This window comes from Chiloscyllium punctatum, chromosome 16 (genome assembly GCF_047496795.1).
Source record: "Chiloscyllium punctatum isolate Juve2018m chromosome 16, sChiPun1.3, whole genome shotgun sequence".
Lineage (NCBI taxonomy): Eukaryota > Metazoa > Chordata > Chondrichthyes > Orectolobiformes > Hemiscylliidae > Chiloscyllium > Chiloscyllium punctatum.
In genome coordinates this window covers 10,163,996-10,185,740 of record NC_092754.1, presented here as the reverse complement: position 1 = coordinate 10,185,740, position 21,745 = coordinate 10,163,996, and the positions used below count along the sequence as shown (strand labels likewise).

The 21,745-nt window shown below is 43.8% G+C and overlaps 1 protein-coding gene across 9 annotated transcripts in view; it reads right to left on the bottom strand.

Moving 5' to 3' along the window:
- agrn (agrin) overlaps positions 1-21,745 on the bottom strand; it is a 513,439-nt gene that overhangs the window by 221,650 nt on the left and 270,044 nt on the right. For 2 of the 9 annotated variants that reach the window (XM_072586204.1, XM_072586205.1), the window contains exon 1: positions 1,420-2,435. The exons of the other annotated variants lie outside the window; for them this stretch is intronic. In XM_072586204.1, the coding sequence (XP_072442305.1) occupies positions 1,420-1,582 (163 nt within the window). In that variant the 5' untranslated portion in view covers positions 1,583-2,435. Of the gene's footprint in view, positions 1-1,419; positions 2,436-21,745 lie in introns of those variants that run through there. 9 annotated transcript variants of the gene reach the window in all.

The window sequence follows — 21,745 nt, the reverse complement described above, 5'->3', positions numbered from 1 at the left end:
ATTTTCACTCCCTCCAAGTGGCCAAATACTATGCATTGGTTTTGGCAGTAAAATGCAGCCAGCTACCCCACTAAAAGTCTCCTAACCAATTGTGTTCCTCACCCAGGGGCTCAGAACTTTAAATTCCTGAATTGCAATTAAGATAACTGCTTCCCCTCCCTTCCTCTTCCAAAACCTCAATCTGGGAACAAGAATCCCGAGGCTAACTACAAGATCCATGAAACAACTGAGTCACGAGGACAACATAGTTCCAAGAAATTAAATACAAGTCACCAAATCCATCAAACTATTTTACTTTCATTTATTACAGATTTGTCTTAAATCATACCATATTGTATTCTATGCTTGTGAAGATGTTAATTAAAGCCTTTTAATAATCTCATCTTCAAAAGAATAACATTTACATATAGAGTGTCCTTTGGCTCTTATGATATTGCAATTATTCCTTTGAAGACTGCAGTGACAGATCTACATCAGAAAACTAGTGGAGACCTTTGAAGTAGTTGTTAAATGTTCCCATTTGGAATGGGTTCAGATGGGAGAACGAAGCTCCTAAAAACTACTCCTTCATAAAGTCAGTTACAGGACTGCTGTTGATTGCCTTTACTTTTAATTAGTTTCTCACAATTCTCTACTAAAACCCCAAGTCACATATCAGCCCGTGACAAGATAGAAGCGGACCTCTAACCACCTTGCCAAACATCAACCTCTCCATAAAGCCTCTAATTAATGCTGCTCCTGGCTCCACAGAAATAAGATCAAGCAGTCACCCTGGGTGTAAATTGTAAATATAACGGCACCATGTTCTGTGGCATGGGAAGGGAAGTCACCAACCTGGTCCATTACAGGCTTCTGCATCTTGTGCAGCTGCTGTGTCTGCACAGGGTGGCTTTTGGTGGGGGTGGGGTGCGGTGACATTTAATCATAGAATCTCACTGCACAGACGGAAATCCTTTAGCCTGCCACACCGTACTGACTGTTTGAACACCACTCAGTTTCACTCCCCTGCAATTTCTCCGGAGAAGAGACCCACGAGCTACAAGTTCCTGTAGACCAGTTTCACTTTGTAAAAGGAGTTTTCTGGGCTATTGTCTCTGCAGTCCCATTGTTACTTATTTGCCGGTCTCCCTTTGGTTGGGGGGGGCGGGGGGGGGGTCTTATTTCTTAACTGCTGTTCCTGCTGATAAACAAATCCCAGTTAATACATTACCAGCTAAAATCTAGACTTAGACATGAAATAACTATGCCACCTGCTTCAAAACCACAAGTACAACTGGAGAGAGACAGAGATTAAAATGCAAACCCAAAATCAACTCAGTCACACATGAGCAACTTGACATAGGCTAAGACCAGGATGGCTGCTGAATTCTACGTTCAGCTGTGAAGCTTGCTTAGAAGGTTGGAAAGTAGGCAACGTACAATTGTTGAGGAAGAGCAGGACAGCGAATCCCAGGGTCGAGGTAGCCAGCAGGATTAGGCAGATGTTGCAGGGAATCATGAAGTAGCGCACGACCAGGGAGACTTTGTGTTGGTACATCCTGCCCCGGTGTGCAGGGGCCGGGGGATAGCGGCCCCCAGTCATGCTGCACGCCGTTACCCTGGCAACCCAAGGCAAAGGAGATTCCAGGTCCTCCGGTCTTCAAGGCAAGAAACACAGCTTCTCAAATCAGCGCTTTCACCCAACCTTCTCCCAATTCACTGGCATGGTGTTTAAGAAAGTAACTAACTGGCCAAAGCTGGTCAAACATCTTCTGCCTCTCTTCAGTTAGCAGAGTCCCTGAGATAATTGCTCCATGTCACACTAACCCAGTCGCTGATATACACCCCACAGATAGCAGTATATCATTCCCAGTCTTCAAGTGGCACATGTTGTGGAGGGGTCAGTTCTGTTACAGCATGACAATTGGTGAATGGGTCCACCCTATGTTTGAAAGGGCTGCCAGACAAGCAGCAAGCTGTTCATCCAAAAACTGTTACTGCCCCTTCAGAAATAAACGAGAAAAGGCACAACACAAACAGGAGGCTTGAGATACAATGGCTTCCTAGGGTTCGCTGACCATGTACCGGCAGAGAATGGTCTTCTTTCAGGTGCACTATTAAGTGTCTTTTCGCCTCTATTTCCATTGACTCGTGAGCCAAGCTCAAGTCATTGTTTTTAAGGGGACGACAGAACTGGGATTCTGCCGAACAGCTCTATGGCTCCACATTCACTGTTTCAGCAAATCACGCAGCCCACACACCAATGAAGCTGTCCATAATTATCGTTCTGGGGAAAAATATTTGCAGCCCCTGGTTTATCCCCACTTCCCGCCCCCGTCACAGAAATCGAGCAGGCACCAATCTCTCCCGCGTTCTGTCACAAACCCTAGCCTCTGGTTTGCAGCATCAGCCTGGTCAGTCTCATGTACCTCGTTATACCTCGCCTTGAGTTTTTGTTTCGGAGAGAGGGGCTGGGAGTAAATAGAAAGGTGCAATCTGTTTTGCTCCCCAAGCTTACTGCATTGTTACTCCAGAGAGAAGATGGAAAAGATGGACAGTTCCACAGGAGACAAGTTTGGTGCTTTTAGAGAGAGAGAGAGAGAGAGGTGCACACACAATCCAGCTGGTATTTCCCCTCCTTCCCTGCTTATTCGTCAGAAGTGTCTCAGTCAGAGCTCATCCCTGGAATTTGCCTGGCTCGCTGGCTTGTCATTTTGCTGGTTTCAAGATTCCAAAGTGCTGAAATTTCACCAGTTGAAAGTGAAAACGAGTCCTCGGTTGCGAGTGGCGGTGAAATTGGATCTGTCTCCGTGTGCCTTCCCCTCCGGGAGTGAAAGCTTGCTTTCTTCTCGCTGAGGATTTCTGCTTCTCTCTCTCCCTCTCCCACCCCCCCACTACCACCACCCCTCTCTCTCTCTCCCTCTCCACAATCTGAGCACAAGAGGCAGGAAAGTCGGCGGCTCGCTTCCCTCTCCACAAACAGGTACTGAAAGGCAAGCGAGTGCTGGCAACAGTCGATACGCGAACAAAAGAGTTCTCTCCAAGCTTTCGGGCTCAAACCGCTCTCTCCCTCTCCGCTCTGCAATCAGACAAAGAGGAGCTGTAGAGAATTCTGTCCTCTCCCTCCGCTGGGAGCGGAGTGTGTAAAAGAGAGAGAGAATTAATCCCGGGCAGCTTCACTCGCTGCTAAACTCAGTCTGCACCCCTCCCTTCCCCTCCCCTCAGCAGCATCAACGCCTTCATCAACTGAAGACGCTGCTCTCACTGACAAGACAGAAACTTCACATTTTAAAGGCTGGACGTGGAGACAAAAAAATAAAGGGGGGAGGGGGGTGACAGAATGAGAGGGAAAAAAAACACCAAAGTGTAAAGCGAAGGGTGGAGTTGAGCACCAGCTGTTTGGTAGTTTTCCGACGGCTGTGCACTCTCTCACCCTGGCATGTTAATAATTTTTGCCCTTGTCCAACTGTAGGATGCAACCGAACTCAGGACAGGCAGACACAATGGAAAAGCCTTTTCACAGACGGACGGGTCTCCAATTCCCTGGGCACCCCCCAGCAACCAGAAATGCTCCGAGCTACAGCGCACAAAGAAGTTATGGTTCAGCCTTAGACCGGCAGCTGTCTGTGCGTGTCTGGGATCATTTAACATCCAGAGAAATAAAACACAACATCCCTCAATTCTGACGCCGTGCAGTCAAGTGGGGCTAACTTAGAAGGATTGATCGACTTGACTTAAAACTATGGCTGCTCTCCGAGAGGACAATAGTGTAGGATGAATGTTGTGCATAGTGCCTTGTTGGTTAAACATCTTCCTATTGAGTTGTTCCTTACACTGGAGGGGAGACAGCCCCTTATCTTGTGAACTAGCAATATAGTATCTCCAGGAGAGCAGCACATCAGGCACCGCCCGTGCTTTCAAAGTGCTGTCTTTTTTTAATTTCTTGATGACACTCCGTCAGCCTCGACCAATCCAACGCCGCCCACCGTCATTTAGACGGATTTATTAGTGAGCTCACATTCTCCCTGTTCGGGCGGGGTTGCTGTTCTCACTCACCTGGGCGTTTCGCAGCCAGAATCAAGTTATGAGGGAGGAGTAAGTTCCTGCAGATGCTGGAGTCTGTACTAAAAAAAACCCAAACAATGCTGGAGATCACAGCGGGTCAGGCAGCAGCCATGGAAAGGCAGCAAGTTAACGTTTCGAGACTACGTGACTCTACTGTGGAGTGTGGAGGGGGCAGCATTTGTGCTGTAGTTGGGAAGGTGAAGAGCTGGGGGAGAAAGGATGTAGACAGTGCAGATAAAGTGGCCTGAATGTAATGCTGCCCCACCCCCCACACACACTTCACGTCAGCTCTGATGAAGAGTCATCCAGATTCCAAAAGTTAGCTTGCTCTCTCCCCATGGATGAAGAGAAAGCGAGGACTGCAGATGCTGGAGATCAGAGCTGAAAAATGTGTTGCTGGAAAAGCGCAGCAGGTCAGGCAGCATCCAAGGAGCAGGAGAATCGACATTTCGGGCATCAACCTGAAGAAGGGCTGATGCCCGAAACGTCGATTCTCCTGTTCCTTGGATGCTGCCTGACCTGCTGCGCTTTTCCAGCAACACATTTCCAGCTCTCCCCATGGATGCTGACTGACCCGCTGTGATTTCCAGCATCTTCTGTCTTCAGAATCACCAAGTTCTGACCCTAACCAGTGCAGCGCTAATATTACTGGCCTCTGCTGTCAGTGAGGACCCACACACCAGACACCATGGCTTGGGAGTAACCATACAAATGCAATTCCCTAGCCCCTCAATCTACCACACAGTGTAAATTAGGCTAGTTTAGTACTGTCTGTCTAATTATGAGTAATCCCTACATCAGGAGCAACTTTTTCAGATGTTAATGTCACTGGACTAGTCATCCAAAATGCCCAAGCTAATGTCTGTGACATGGATTCCAATCCCACCATAGCAGATGGTGAAATTTGAATCCAATAAAATTCTGGATTAAAAAGCGAGTCCAATGGTGACCATGTAACTATTATCAATTGATGTAAACCCCATCTGCTTGAGCCATGTCCTTTAGGGAGCGAAAGCTGCCATCTTTACCTGGTCTGGCCATATATGACTTAGACCCACAACAATATAGCTGACTCTTAACTGCCCCACAGGCAACTAGAGACGGGCAATAAATGTTGGCTTAGACAGCGAGGCCCGCATTCCCAAGAACAAATTTTTTTAAACCACTTTACTAGCAATGTCAGATTTATGTATATCGACTGAGCTTTATAGCAACTGATTCCTGGCTAAGGATGCACCCATAATGAAACACCAGAGGGTCTTTTTTCTTTAGCTGGACATTTGACTGAATCAATTCGCTTTTGTCACTTTGGCTTTACCATTTAAAAGAAAATAAAATCAAAAGATTTATGCTTCCCAACAATGAATTGTGCCTATGGTTGGCATCTCAATTAACTGCTTTGTTTAGTGGTGCCACATTTGATATAGATAGCCACACACAAAAGTGACAGGAGTGTGTAAGCTGATCACTCTATCAGTCCAATAGAGAGACTGAGTTAACAGAAATCACGGATTCAGCTTAGACATGTGGTGTACCTTAGAAGTGTTTTCGTTTTTAGCGCAAACAAGAGTGAATCTTCAAGAGATTTAGTGGATATCATATTGTGGGCTTAACATTTCAGCAACTATCCTTGACTTCTGCTTGAAAACTGATTTCCTGCTCCCTGCAGAACTAAATTTGCTGGTACATTAACAGACAGTAATGACAGCAGCATAAGGTCACCAGAGATCATGCATTTGAAAGACTTGACTGAAGATGCAAAAACACCTACAGATCCACTTACGGCACCTGACCCTGGAGCAGAACTGAGTGCTCAGTGGGTGTCAATTTCCAAAAATGGGAAAAGCCCTCACAGCCTGCACAAAGTAACATAAGATTCTAAATGGCGGATCACTCCATCTGTTTCATGACTGGGCATCACCACAGTTTACCAGAGTGAACAACAACTGAAAGTACAACTGGGATTTCACGAGCTGAGATTCTGCCCTCCCCAAAATGCCTCCCCATGGACTTGCTGACCGAGTAAGCCTCATTAATTTAATGTCACAACTTATCACTGAGGACAAAACAAAAAACTGCGGATGCTGAACATTTGAAACAAAAACAGAAATTGCTGGTGTAGCTGTCCTTCAGTTCTGATGAAGAGTCACCGGATTCAACATATTAACTCTACTTTCCCCCCACAGATGCTGTCAGACCCGCTGAGCTTCTCCAGCAGTTTCTGCTTTTGCTGTTATCATTGAGGATATGAGAAAGCATATGGAGTTGTCTAAATCGCTCAAAAAGTGCACATACAATTTATGGTTTCACCAGAACAATGGGTACTGAAATCTACCCCATGAACGAAAATGTTATGAGAATGGATCTTCGGGTGACTATGGTATATGCTACGTTTAAACAAAAGGCTCGGAAATCCTCATTCTATCAGAAGCAAGTTACATGGAACATCAATGAGGCTCTGAGTGATAAAGACTTGAAAATACCTGCAGCTAAATTGGTAGCACACATCTGAGTTAGAGGCTCTGGGGTCAAGTCCCACTCCTGTACCCTGATCTCTAGGCAATTCAGTGCAGTCAGAAAGAGTGCTGAATTGTCAGAGGTGTTGTTTCATAGATGAGGTTTTAATCTGAGACTGTGCTTTCCTACTCAAAGGTCCCATGGCACTATTTTAAGATCAGGGAATATTGGCCAAATGTTTATCTCTCCATTCATTGCAGAGATAGTTCACTTGGTCTTTATGTCATTGCTTTTTGTTGGAGCGTTCCTGCATTACAAATGCTCTTAGAGGATGCCAGCAGATGTTTCACAGGGTAAATGGCCTCCTTCTGTGCTGTAATTATCCTAACCCTACAGATTACAGCACACAACTAAATTCCAGAAGTTCTTTACTGTTGGTGAGGTAGCGGGAGATGATGAAAGACACTATACAAATGTTAGTATTGAGTGTAGAATTCTTGCACTGTAAAAGCAGGCCATTCAGCCCATTGAGTTTACACTAACCCTTCAAAGAGCATCCTACCCAAATCTGCAACCCCCCCACCCACCCCGAATCCCTGTAACCCTGCATTTCCCATAGCTAATCCACCTAACCTGCATGCCATTGGCAATTTTGCTAAATTGCATTTGGACTGTGAGAGGAAACTGGAACATCAGAAGAAACCCATGCAGACATGGGGAGAATGTGCAAACTCCACACAGACAGTTGTCCCAGGGTGGAATTGAACGCAGGCCTCTAGCACTGAGAGGCAGCAGCACTAACCACTAAGCTACCTTGTCGCCCTTTCTCCACTTTTTAGCCTTGAGACCTGAGCTTAACTCTATCTCAGAGCTGTGGAATAAAGGATTCCCCTGTCCACCACCTATTAGGCTCCAATGATAAATATGTATGGTTAATAAAATCTACATTGTGAATGGAATTGTTATGAAAATGGATCTTAGGATGATTGTTGCCTAACATGAGTAATATATTCTATCAGTGTCCAAAGTCAAGCAAACCTCCTTCCAACAACCTCACATCTGCAATGGTCACAAATCTCTAAAATTCACACAATAAAATTCTATCAGTATTCAAAAGGTAAGGCCACACTCAGACAGGAGTCAAGGCCCTAAATTAAGATTTATGTTATCAATCCTAGACAAGAGGGCAATGTTTGCTCATTGCTGCTCAAACAATAAACATGTCTACATGGTCCATAATCAGCTGACTGACAGTATGACTATAGATGACTCGTATCCCCTGGAGAGTTCCCCATATCCCCACTTTGCAAATGACCAGCCTCAACAGTCATCAAAGGAAGCGTCCAAGGTACATCCCTCCATCACTCTGGGTTAAAAGCCCCTACAACCTCTATATAGACAATACATACCACTGCATTTGCACCAACTCCTTGGCAATGTCAAGGTATCACACTGGAGAATCTATAGGTCGCGTGCTACCCAACAGTTACCTTTTGGATTGTATGTACCTCTCAGGGCTTCTTTCACTTCTGTACAAAAAAAATTGTTCGTGTTAATAAAATCACTGTTTGCATGATCTAATGGCGACCGAGACTGTGAAATCAAACAGAGAAAGCAGTCCTGACAATCAGCAGGCATGAGGGAACCAGTAACCCAGTATGAGATGCTCGAGTAGGGGATGAGGTTTTGATATCTGGTTCGGGATTACCCATCTATGCAATGTCACAGGGGATGCAATAGTTAAAGGCAAATCATTTCCAAGCTAAAAGACATTATACAAATGTTACTTTCAGTAAGTGATGCAGGCATCACTGTTACAGCCAGGAAGAGAGACAGAACCACTACTGGCTTCTCCAAAACCAGCTGCAGGTCAATCTGTAAATTACTGACAGAAGGCCATTGAAGAGGTGGGAAGTCATTTGGTTGATTTTATTCCTCGCTGACAAAGGAATGGGTTTCTACTCGACGTTATCAAACTAACTCAGCTGAATCTGCTGGTGACAGGCTGAACTGCCAGTCAAACTCATTGCTCAAAATAGAAGGCAAACATTCTTTTATGCTGTAACCATCCTCTGACTTTATGTACTTTCCAACGGCTTAACCCTTGTACTGCCGAGAGGTACATCAAGATCTTGCATTTCCAGTGTTCTTCTTATGATATTTCCAAAGGGCATCCCGACAGGAGATGTGATGACCTCAAGGTATTATCACTAATCTATTATTCCAGAGACTCAGGCAATGTTCTGGGGACCTGGGTTCAAATCCTACCATGGCAGATAGTGGAAATTAAATTCAATAAAAGTTATGAGATTATTGTTGAGGGGAGAAACCTCTCAATTCCACTAACAATGGTAGGAGACCACCATCCTTACTTGGTCTGCTCCATCTGTGACTCCAGACCCACAGCAATATGGTTGACTCTTAGCTGCCCACCTGGCATTGGTAACCAATGCTGGCCCAGCCAGTGATGCCCTCATCATGTGAATTAATTTTTAATAACATCCTTTTCAGCAAATTAAGTATATTTGAAACATGTTCACTGTTACAATGAGGTAATCTGAACAGTTCAGACTACAAACTACAATGAGATAAATGACCAGGTAATCTGCTTTAATTTTAAATGCTAAATAAGAGTGAAATACTAGTCAGTACACTGGGAAGACCACCCTGTTATTTATTAACCAGGAGGACAGGGAACTTCATGGTTACATGAAAGAAAAAAAAAGAGAGGTTGCCCATCTAGGTCTGCACACCTCCAACAGTGTAGTGCTTCCACAGAAACACACTGGAGTGTCAGTCTGAGATACATGGTCAAATTTCCAGAGTGGGCCCAAACCTTCTGCCTCAGAGGCAAGAATACTACCACTGAGCAAATGGCAGCTATTACAAAGGAATCACACCAAGTGTTTTCTGGGTGTAGTTCACTGATTGCACACTTCCACTTATCATCATTAGAACATAAAACATGGGAACATGTTTAAAGGATTTGGAATATAGATAGAGATCACAAAGTTAATGTACCAAACAAAATGTTGCAAGGAGCTAAGAGTCAAATTATAAATTGACTCTGGTAATCTTATGGAATACATTTTGATGCTACAATATTTTAAAACATTTTAAAAATACAACTTTCCAGAACCTAAATTAACCCAGTGCTTAAGTAATATATTGTTAACATATGAATACCTATTTAAACAATGGCATAGAGTTTCAGTACTTCTTTGTCAAAGCCATTATCATTTCCCTATCTGTTTATGCACTGCTTCAGCCACTTCTCTCAAAGTGGCACGTCCATTGAGTACAGTAGCAGCTGATCTTTTGTTAATTTAAAGTCACCAGGCTTTTTATTTACAAAGATTCATATATTTAACTGAGGAAAACTACTTAAGAAGGCTTGCCACTGTGATCCCATTACCAGATCCCATCCCAAACTACAAAGAGAATTGCACACTGAGTCTCACAGCAGGTGGTTTCGGACAGCAAATATTGGAAACCAATTTCAAACTTTACACTTGAAAATGTCTCAAAACCAGTGCTGAATTGCAATTCATATTTTTTTTCTGCCTCATTTTCCGGTTTTGAGTTTTAGTCGCTTGAACTCTGAGATGGCTGACTGCAATTAAGATAGTTATTCGCGATTCACGGTTGCCCACGATAAGGAAATGCTTTCCCTGCTGACTCAATGGGCTGAATGGCCTCTTTCTGCACTGTAGGGATTCTATAACTGAGTCTGATTAGTAATGCTTACTCAATCAATGTGTGATGCAGGTCAATCCTCTTAATCTGCAGTGCTTTTGGTAAAATTGGTTTCCAGACGCAAATACCTGTATTGGAGACAGTCTAGTAATGGTTCACTAGATTGGTTCCTGTGATGACAGTCAGAGTCAACTGGGTCTTTGCTCTCCAGAGTTTACAAGAATGAGAGGTGATCCCATTAAAATGTACAGGATTCTGAAGGAGGTGGACAGAATAGGCACCAAAAGGTTACTCCACAAGCTGGAGAGTCTAGAACATGGAGCTGGGATGAAGAGAAATCTTTTCAGTCAAAGGTTTATAACCTTTGGAATTCTCTACCTAGAATGTTGCAGATGCAGCACTGCTGAATATATTTAAGGCTGGGGTATGCATTTGTTTGGGAAATCAAGGGAGCAGGTGGGAAAGTGGAGCTGAGGCCGAAGATTCACTGCGATTGTATTGAAAAGGGGAGCTGACAGGATATCCTGTAGCATGTATTCCTGTTTCTTATATACCTTCCAGTGTCTCACCTAAGTTTCAAGACAGTGAATGTGTGTAGTTTGTTCTACTATGGAACAATGGACAATCAAAGTCAGGAAACCATCCCTGTGCCTACACACATTAGGATATCAATCCAATCCAATCTTTGCCCTCCCTAGCTTAAGGTTATTGAAGCCAGTTCCAGCATTCATATGCAGGCTGAGAATAACATCGCACTTCTGGCCTGTGCAACTCAGTGACCAGTGAATTGACCTCCTGCATTAATGTTGAAGAATCAGGATGCATAAGCTTTGCTCCTCATTACACCTACTACAGTACACACAGTTTATTAAGGTAATGAGTGCACACTGCACTGTGCAGCAACGTGCATGAATATAAATGCCATTTTTCAGTCACAGTCTGCAAGTAAAACTAGACCCATGGTAACTAATTTGTGATCGACACTGGCTACAAAATTAAACTATTGCTTCTTGGATTACAGTGCCATTAGCCCTTCCCATGAGTAGTGTGAGTGTATGACACTGATGGGCTGCAGTATACACTGTCTGTTGTATAACAGTGATAAGCCAGGAGTGTACAATAGCATCCCCTTGTGATCTGATCTAGGTAGTCAGTCTTTTACAAGGAGGCTTTAAAATTCAGTCTAAAAAAAATACTTGCCACAGGAAGGTCAACCAGGAACATTTAATCCAATTTATTTCACAGCACAATGAACATGCAGAGCAATGGTTACGATGGAAATAAATTAATCCCATAAATGCAACTCATCTCAATAATAGAAAAATAATAAATTACCTGCCTCAGAAGTGAGTCAAAACTACTCAAGATTCTTGAAAAGAATTCCTAACCTCTGTTTGCCTTCTGAATATAACCAAAGCTTATCCTCTCAGCTTCAGTTTAAAAACCTAACTGACTGCATTTTTTCTGGACCTGATTATTTGCTGTGCCTTCATCTCTAACAGTATCTTCTGGAGGTGGAAGGGAGCAGAGACTGCTCAACATGCTGGGAACAAGGTGCTTATCAATAGGCAAGGCAGACCAATGTGTTGGTTCTCCTTTTAATCTTCAGGGACGACAACCCTCCTTAATATATTAACAACCTTTCATTCACATGTTTTTTTAAAGAAACATCAACGTGTACATCGTGCTTCAAAGCCCCAACATTTCTTCCCTTATCGTAGAATCCCTACAGTGTGGAAGCAGGCTATTCAGCTTGTCAAGTCCACACTGACCCTCAGCAGAGCAGCCCACCTATATTTACCCTTGTCTCTGTAAGTCTGCATTTCCCATGGTTAATCCATCTAGCCTGCACATCCCCGGACACTATGGGCAACTTAGGATGGCCAATCCACCTAACCTGCACATCTTCTGATTGTTGGGGGGAAAACCGGAGCACCCAGAGGGAACCCACGCAGACACAGGGAAAACGTGAAACACTTCACACAGTTGCCCAAGGCTGGAATCGAACCCGGGTCCTTAGTGTGGTGAGGCAGCAGTGCTAACCACTGAGCAACTGCAGTTGAAAAATGTCCTAAGATAGTGCCAAGATGTAACCACAATAGTTCTATAATATCTGTCAAATTTTAACCAAGGGATGCTGGTGGCGGTACATTTGCCCCTCGAGTGTGTTAGCTGTGGTGTAGCATCCAGGAGGTAAACAGGAATTGAAGGGGTTGAAGGGACAGAATATATATGAACTCATGGTTTCTGCAAATTTATTAACCCTTTGCAACAATACAGTGCATTGCAGATACAGGCAGAAAGGTTTCAGCTAAAAGGATTGCTGCTGATAAAGGTGACAGTCAAAACTAAAATTCAACATCCAGTGAGTTAGAGGGCTCTGTACTCTGTGCAATGCAGCAGCAAACCACTTTGAAAAAGCAACTGGGAGTCCTCTGGGAATTACGAAGCGCTGTGTATGTCACACTGAAATGCATCATTGAGCCACAGTTAATGTGCTCCTTAATGATTGATTTTCTGTTTGAACACTGTGCTCTTGGCTGTAGTGTACTGCAGATGCAGAACACAAACTCCACATACAAGATGATTGTTTCTTAGGATTAAGCAGTAAATTCCCTGAAGGTTCTAAATTTTGGCCAAAGGGACATGAAAAACTAAATTGAAACTTGCGCTGGACAGGACAACAGGCAGAGTGGAAGTGAGCCAGGCTAGTTTTAATATCTGTGATTAACAGAGGAATGTAGTTTGCAGGCAATTTTATTTTTATGAAGCAGTGATTTGTTACAGTTGGAAATACATGCCTGAATAGGTGGTCAGGTAGATTCAATAGTGATTTTCAAAAGGGAAATCAGATAAATACCTGAAATTGAGAAAATCACAGGATTGTGGGGATAGAGAGAGCGCATGAGAAAAATTGACTGGGACTTCCAATGAATCAGCACAAAGCGGGCTGAATAGCCTCCTCCTACACTATTAGATTTTATGACTTAATGATGCAGAATGAGAGGCCTTCATGGTTCCATGGCAAGTCTGCACTGACTTAAGTTAATAATGCAGCTTTCCATCTCAATCATCTCACCACCTTCAGGGTCTTCCAAATCTCTGTGCAGAGCAGTCTTGTTGCTGAGCCTGAAAGCTGTAGGATCTAAATTATCACTTCAGTGCAAAATTCTAACCTAACATACCATTGCTGTGAAGAGGGAATGCCACATTCTCAACAGCACTGTTGTCTTCGTGAGGTGGGGTGGCACTGTGGCTCAGTGGTTAGCACTGCTGCCTCATAACACCAGGGACCTGGGTTTGATTTCACCCTCAGGCAACTGCCTATTTGGGGTTTGCACATTGTCCCAGAGTCTGTGTGGGCTTTCTCCCACATTCCAAAGATGTGCAGGTTAGGTGGATTGGCCATGCTAAATTACCTGTAGTACCCAGGGATATGCAGGTTAGGTGGATTGGTTGTGCTAATTTGTCCATAATGTCCAGGGATATGCAGGATAGGTGGGTTAGCTGTGGAAAATTCAGGGATTGGGTGGGATGCTCTTTGGGAGTTTGGTACGGGATGAATGGCCTACTTCCATTTTAGGGACTCTATGTTAAATTGAGGTCCTGGCTGCCCTCTTAGATGGATGCAGTAGATCCCATGGTGCTATTTTAAGAGGAGCAAGGGAACTTTCCCCAACAATCTACAGATTAGCTAACAGGCTTCCTATATTACAATGGTAGCTACACTTCAAAAATAATTCATTGGCTACAAAGTGTTTTGGGACAACCACTGAGCATGAGAGATGCTATCTAAAATCACCCTGGGGTGTAGGAGTCCAGAACTAGATTCATAGGTTGAGTGTGTGAGGGGAAAGATTTAAAAGGGACCTAAGGGGCAACTTTTTCATGCAGAGGATGGTGCATATTGTATATGGAATGAGTTGCCAGAGGAAGTGGTGGAGGGTGGTACAATTACAATATTAAAAAGGCATCTGGATGGGTATTTGAATAGGAAGGGTTTAAAGAGATATGGGCCAAGTGCTAGCAAATGGGAGTAGATTAGGTTAGGATATCTGGTCAGCATGGATGAGTTGGACTGAAGGGTCTGTTTCTATGCTGTTCATGTCTGTGACTCTTCAACTCAAGGACATTTGGTCACATTGCATCCACTGCCCCTCATGGCTGAAAGCAGCACTGCAGCTTGGCCCAAATATTGGTTCTGACTGAATCAGAGAGGCACAGTAATCAGAGGTAATGGAGGGATGTTGTGGTTCTGTTTGCCGCGCTGGGAATTTGTGTTGCAGACGTTTCGTCCCCTATCTAGGTGACATTCTCAGTGCTTGTGGCCGGTATATTGGGTCCAGGTCCCGCAACAACACTACTATTATAGGACAAGCCAAACAGAGAACAGCCAGAGAATTCCTAGAGGCATGGCACTCATCCACAGATTCAATCAATAAGCACATTGACCTGGAGCCAATATACCGGCCACTGCAGCGGACAGCTGAAACTGACAACCGGAAGCGGCAGATACAAACCACTATAAATACCGGAGGAAAGATCACAGAAGTGTTTCACAGGAGGCCCTCAAGCACTGAGGATGTCACCTAGACAGGGGATGAAACGTCTGCAACACAAATTCCCAGCTCGCCGAACAGAACCACAACAATGAGCACCCGAGCTACAAATCTTCTCACAAACTTTGAATACTGGAGGGATTTCTGAGAATCTTATAATCTTTACAATGTGAAAACACACCCTTTGGTCCAAACATTCCACCCTGACCCACCCAAGAGTATCCCACTCAAACCCATTATTCTACATTGACCCCTAACTAATACGCCTAACCTACACATCCCTGAACACTACAGGCAAATTAATACGGCCAGTTCACCTAACCTGCACATCTTTTGATTGTGGAAAGAAACCAGAGCATCTGGAGGAAACCCACACAGACAAGGGGAGAACGTGCTTGCATGAGACAACCAACCAAAATAAGCACACAGCAAGAGGCTAAAGAGTCAGGGACAAAGAGTCTAAGGTCAAGGGCTGCACTGTTCTCAGCCAAAATGGAGGGGGAGTTGGTTATTTTCCCTTTTAATCAAACACTGAGACTGTACAGCTGTTGACCATTTGAACTGATCTGAACTGATCACCTGTGTGTCATTAACCTCAAGTTAATGCATTTTGCTGGAGAAATTGCCCAGCTTTGATGGGGAGACAGCTGCTGCAATATCAGTCATGAGCTCTGTTTGCCCGAGTCCACAAAGACTCTTTTTAAATAAACTCTGTGGACTGTTTGCTGTTCACATGAGGTCTATTCGCTCGACAGAGGACTGTGTTTGGTGTAAAATAAACCGTTTACTGTGGAGAAAGCTGCAACTCCTGACTCAATCCAAACACATTGGCCAAACAATGGTGAAGATTACTGCCTCCATTTAAGTGGTCTTCATTATACTGAGCCCAATAGAAGAGGAAGGTCAAGACTTAACAGCATCCAGCCGTGCAAAGTAATGGTCAAGGTTCTCTTTCATTTGCCGAAAATCATTTGTGCGATAAGGGCATCGCTGGCTGGCCAGCATTCACGACCCACCCCTAGGTGTCCTTGAAGTTACCTTCTTGAACTACTACAGTCCATGTGCTATAGGTAGACCCACAATGCTGTTCAGGAGGGAATTGCATGTTTTTGACTCACCGACAGTAAAGGAACAGTGATATATTTCCAATCAAGAGGGGACCTTGCAGGGCGTAATGTACCCATGTATCAACTGCCTTTGTCCTTCAGATGGTAATGGTTGTAGGTTTGGAAGGTCCAGGTTTAGCACAGACTGATTCTTCACTTGCTCGCTGGGCACATTACAAACACTGCACAGTCAAGCAACCGTCCTTTAATTTTATTGCTGGCTGAACTGCAACATCCTGAACCAGAAGTCAATGCCGTGATCAGTGTACACGGTACTGCTGGTACATGATCAGTGTACATGGTACTGTTGTGCACCTGCTTAGCTTAGAGGGATCATTGCAGTGTCATATACACCCCATTTCACTGAAACAAACAGTGTTACAGGACTGGTCATTAAAACCATGACCCAATTTTCTTTTATCCACCCGTGGGATGTGGGCGTCACTGGCTGGCCAGCATTTTATCGAGGGATGGACAATTATTCTCATGCCCATATTCTTTCCCAATTATATATAAAGAGTTATAGAAACAGAGCCTTCGGTCCAACCAGTCCCTTCCAACCACACTCCCAAACTAAACTAGTCCCACCTGCCTGTGTTTGGTCCCTATCCCTCCAATCCTTTCGTATTCATGTTGTTTAACTGTTGTAACTTTACCTATATTCACCACATCTTCTGGAAGCACACTCTGTGCAAAAATGCCCCTCATGTCCTTTTTAAAACTTTCTCCTCTCACCTTAAAAATATGCCCCCTAGTTTTGAACTCTCCCATCTTAGGGAGGAGAACTTGGTTATTCACTTTATCTGTGTCCCTCAAAATTTTATAAACCTTTACAAGGTCACTCCTCAATCATCTATGCTCCTATTTAAAAAGTCCCATAAAAAGAAAGGTTTTGAGGGGAAATGGGCCAAGCACAGGCAGGTGAGAATAGTTTAGTTTGTGATTGTGGTCAGCATAGATTGGTTGGACCAAAGGGTCTATTTCCATGCTGTATTACTCTGTCCAGCCTATTTTTATAACTCACAAGTAAACCTAGTTCCACCACCCTTTCACGTGGTAAAACATAGCAACACCTGGTGTTAAAAGAAATTCATAATTTTAGTTGAGTGTTTTAAATCTGTGATCTCTGGTAACTAATCCTTCTGACCTTGTTAAAACCAGTTCTGAATTTGAAACACGTCTATTAAATTCCCACTCAAACTTCTCAGCTGGGGGGGGGGAACCAACTCCAACTTTTCTTATCAAGACTTCTCGATATAAAACTGAAAAACAGCCCAAAAGCACGTCAATGGAATGTCACGCTCATCAGATGGTTAAATGTATGGTGGTCACAGTGTAATGTAGGAAGTGAATCATACAAAAAAAGGCACAGAAGAAAAGATAGACCAACAGTTGCACCAAAAAAACAGGACATGGAGGTGCCAGTATTGGACAGAGATAGACAAGATCAGATGTCACGTGACACCGGGTTACGGGTTGTTCGGCTGTAACACACATTTCATCAGCGCAAATTGGCGATAACGTGAATTGTGGACGTTATTTGGATAATGCAAACTTTCTACAGAACGGTTAAAGAGATTGTCTGTTCGTGATCGTCTACAGCACAACTTTCTATAGCGGGTTTCCATAGCACAATTTTCTATAACACAAGGTTACAGAGGAACAGAACTTTCGCATTATAGCAGAATGACCTGTATAGTCCAACAGGTTTATTTGAAATCACAAGCTTTCAGAGCACTGTCCTTTCATCAGGTGAAGTGACATCACCTGACGAAGGAGCAGCGTTTCAAAGGTTTGCAATTTCAAATAAACCTAAAATTCACACAACACCAGGTTATAGTCCAACAGGTTTAATTGGAAGCACACTAGCTTTCGGAGCACTGCTCCTTCATCAGATGATAGTTTATCACCTGATGAAGGAGCGTCACTCCGAAAGCTAGTGTGCTTCCAATTAAACCTGTTGGACTATAACCGGGTGTTGTGATTTTTAACTTTGTACAGCCCAGTCCAACACCAGCATCTTCAAATCATGTCAAATAAACCTGTTGGACTACAACCTGGTTCCATGTGACTTCTGACCAAAGTACATGTCCTGCACAACAAACCCACCCTTTACCAACCAAACAAACCGGCAGATATACATTCATTTTAAATCTTCATTTTAATCTGCATCTACTGCTATTTCTTGTGACTTCAAAGTAAAACAATAAATTAGATACATTTGAGTACACATGTTAATTCACAGAAAAGTCATTAGTGCAATTATTTTCCTTTCCAATTCTGTACCAAGATACAAAATCTCGTTTAAAAGACTGATAAACCAAGTTTCTGCAATGAAATGCCTCCAGGGAAATCAGGGAAACCTTCTTGGTTTCTTTCGCTCTGATAATGAATACTTCTCCGGCTATCTCTAGCTCCCACTTAGACTCTGTGCCTCACGGTAGTGTCCTGTCCCTTCACTGTGACTGAGTGGTTGGTGCCATTCGAAACATGTTACCCAGGTCACAAGTCCATTTGCTCCTCTTTGCTGGTGTAACAGGATTAAATTATGACCCAGGAAAGGTCAAATATTGATAAAACCATAAAATACTACACTCTGACAACAGTGCACTCAAATAAAGGTTTACCAGATGAGACAGGGTTGACTGAGTTCAGAGTGAAGCATGTCACAGCGAATTGTATTCTAGCATTCTCCTCGGCAATACCATCATTCATTTAAAAAACGACTAGTATTTGTGCAGAGAATCAGGAATCAGGAGCAGATGGAGGCCATTCAGCCCTCAAGCCTATACTGCTATTTAATAACATAATGGCTGAGCAGCTACATCAACATCATTTTCCCAACTTCCTCCCGTATCTTTGAAGTCTTTGGTATGACCTTATGAGTTTAACAAGATCCTGAGAAGCATTGTATAGCAAAATGTGACACCGAGGCACATAAGGAAAGAGGGCAGATGGTCAAAAGTCATCAACAAAATCCTGCTTTACTCACGAATGGGTATGAATGCAAAGTTTACTTTAAAATTCTGTTCTGTCACATTATTTTGTGATTCAATTCCCCGATTGTTCGAGAATTAATGTTACAAGGGTGGTGAAATGATCAAGACTCTGATTCCAGCTTTAACATGTTACGTTTCCTCTGTCCAAATGCTGGTAAGAGTTGGGATTGTAGGTAAGGGATGGAGTTGGGGTAAGGTTTGTGTTGGGGTTAAGGTTTGAGGGTACGGGTTGGGCTGGAGGCAAGAGTTGGAAAGGGAATAAGGGTTGACTTGAGAGTAAGAGTTGGGAAGGGGGTAAGGGTTGGGTTGGGGCTAAGAATTGTGAAGGGGTTTAGGGTGGGGTTGGGGCAAGATTGAGGGCAAATGTTGAGTTGGGGGTAAGGGTTGAGACTGGGGGTAAGGGTTGGGGTTGAGGGTAAGGATTGGGGGTATGGGTTGGGTTGGGGTTAAGAGTTGGAAAGGAGATAAGGGTTGGCTTTGGGTAAGGGTTGGGTTGGAGGTAAGGGTTAAGGTTGGGTTGGATTGGATTGTGGGTAAGGTTTGGGTTGGGGGTAAGAGTTGGGTTGATGGTAAGAGTTGGGCTGGAAGTAAGGGTTGCAAGATGGTACGGGTTGGGTTGGTGTTAAGAGGTGGGGGTAAGGGTCGGGAAGGGGGTAAGCAATGGGAAGAGGGTAACGGGTTGGGTTGGGTTGGGGGTAAGGGTTGGGTTGGGATGGCCTGGCCAGTGACAACCATATTCTGTGAATGAATTAAATATCGTTAAAAACCTGTGATTTAGAGGCAAGCAGCCACAGCTAACAACAACAGCCAGATTATTGTGAGAGAAATCAAAAGCTCATGTGGGTGGGTTTTCAATGAGACTACACAGGATGGAGACTTTTCTCAGCAATTGTTGTAATTTTGAATTTTACTTCAGTGCCAACAACCAATCCAATCTGCTTCAGACACCAAAAAGATATGAACACACAAACAAGCAAACATGAAACTTCTTCAATATGTATTGAAGGAGTTACACTGACTGTCAGAAGAGAAGCATTTATTGAAATTGTTACGTAATGCCTATCTCACTTACTGCGGATGACATGCTGTGAACAGAAATGTCCTTTCATGTGCTCTTCCCCTTTTAAGTGGGATCTCTGATAGATCGCCTTTTAACAGCCAAGCCCTGTTGACAGTCTCCTTTTCTTTGTCCCGAGGCAAATGTTCCAACACAACACCATCCCCACTCACCCCTCCCTGAGGCCTGAAAGCTAATGATGCAAACTTCCCATCAGGCAAACATCGAGCCAAACTAACATCAAAAATCCAACTGTTACTTTTTCAAATACATTTGAGAGGGTGGGACAGAAGCAAAAGGACAAATGGATTCTCTGGCATATCCGCTGGTGTAAATGTTACAAAGTCGTAGGGCACTGACATCTAACAGCTCTAATCTGATTGAAGACATCACCCACTGGGTATCTCAAGAGGAGACAGCAAACGCTGTAACAGTTGTAGATGAACCCTCCAGCAGCAGATTCAGTGGGCTGCACAACAGCATTCCACTTCAAACAAAAGCCTTTGAAAACAGACTGAGCTGATTCCTAATCATTGGAACAGAGACTGAAGACTTTTATAAAACAATAAGAAGCTAATTGGCTGATTCCTTATCTTCCATTTTACTCAATAATTGAAAATCAATTTTAAAAAAGGGACGCAATTTGTTTTTAAAAGATAAAATGCCAAAATTCCAGCCTACTTGAGGATTCGCTTTAAATTTCCCCTCACAATTCGGACAAAGCTTCAAGGATATAATTATGTTGTTGTGGCAGGTGAAGCATTTGGAGATGCTGCACTTTTTGAGTTTCTGTTTGACCTGTGCTGATCACGAATTTACTTTGCCTTTTGTTTCATTTTCATGAGCCACCAGGCAGATCTGGGTTAAACTCAGCTCGTCGTGATGCTCTCAACACCCCTGACCCAGTGACCCAGCACAGAACAGGCAGTGTTCAATGGAACAGAAGAATCTGTGCAGACAATAGCTTGGCTCTCAACAAAGGGAAGGAAAAATGGAAAGGCACTTCAGCTGAAAATTGAAACTTGAACCAATGAAGGGAGATATTAGAACCGATATATAAAAGCTCAACCAAAGATGCAGTGTTTAAGCGTGGGTGGTCACTTGGGGGGGGGGGGCGGAGAGAAAGGGGTGTGTGGGAGAGAGAGAGAGAGAGAGAGAGAGAGAGAGAGAGAGGTACAGAGCTGATCCCAGTCAATTGAACCCATGATTGGCAGTGGTGAATCAAAGAGAACGCAGAATGTATAAGTGGTCAGGCATGGGGGAATGCATATTCCTGATAGGGCTCGAAAGTTGAGGAGGTCACAAGAGATATCATGACGACACTGGATCTTGCAAAGCTATGGGCGCAAACTGTGTCTCAACACTGGGGCTGAAGCCTTGTGCTCCAGTACTGGGCATACCCCTAGCCCAGCGCGCCCAGCACAGTGACAACACTTACATCCAGCTGACTGTGGGCAAATTTGCCCAGGTATGTCCTGTTCACGGACAGATCTGACCCAGCCAAATCCTTCCGCATCAGCCTCCATTAGTCTTCAGTAACATGACAGAGGGAGTCACTGACAGTGCTGTCAAGCAGCACTTACAAAGTGATAACCTGACCAGCGATGGTCAGCTTGGGTCCCACCAAGGCTACTCAGCTTCTGTCTTCATTACAACCTTGATCCAAACATACACAAAGAAGCTGAATTGCAGAGGCAAGCTGAGAATCATTGCCCTTGACTTTGTCATCATTTCACCAAGTGTGCCAATGAGGAGCCCTATCAAAACTCAAATCAATGGGAATCTGGGGAACACTTCCCACTGGTGGGAATCATATTTTACACAAAG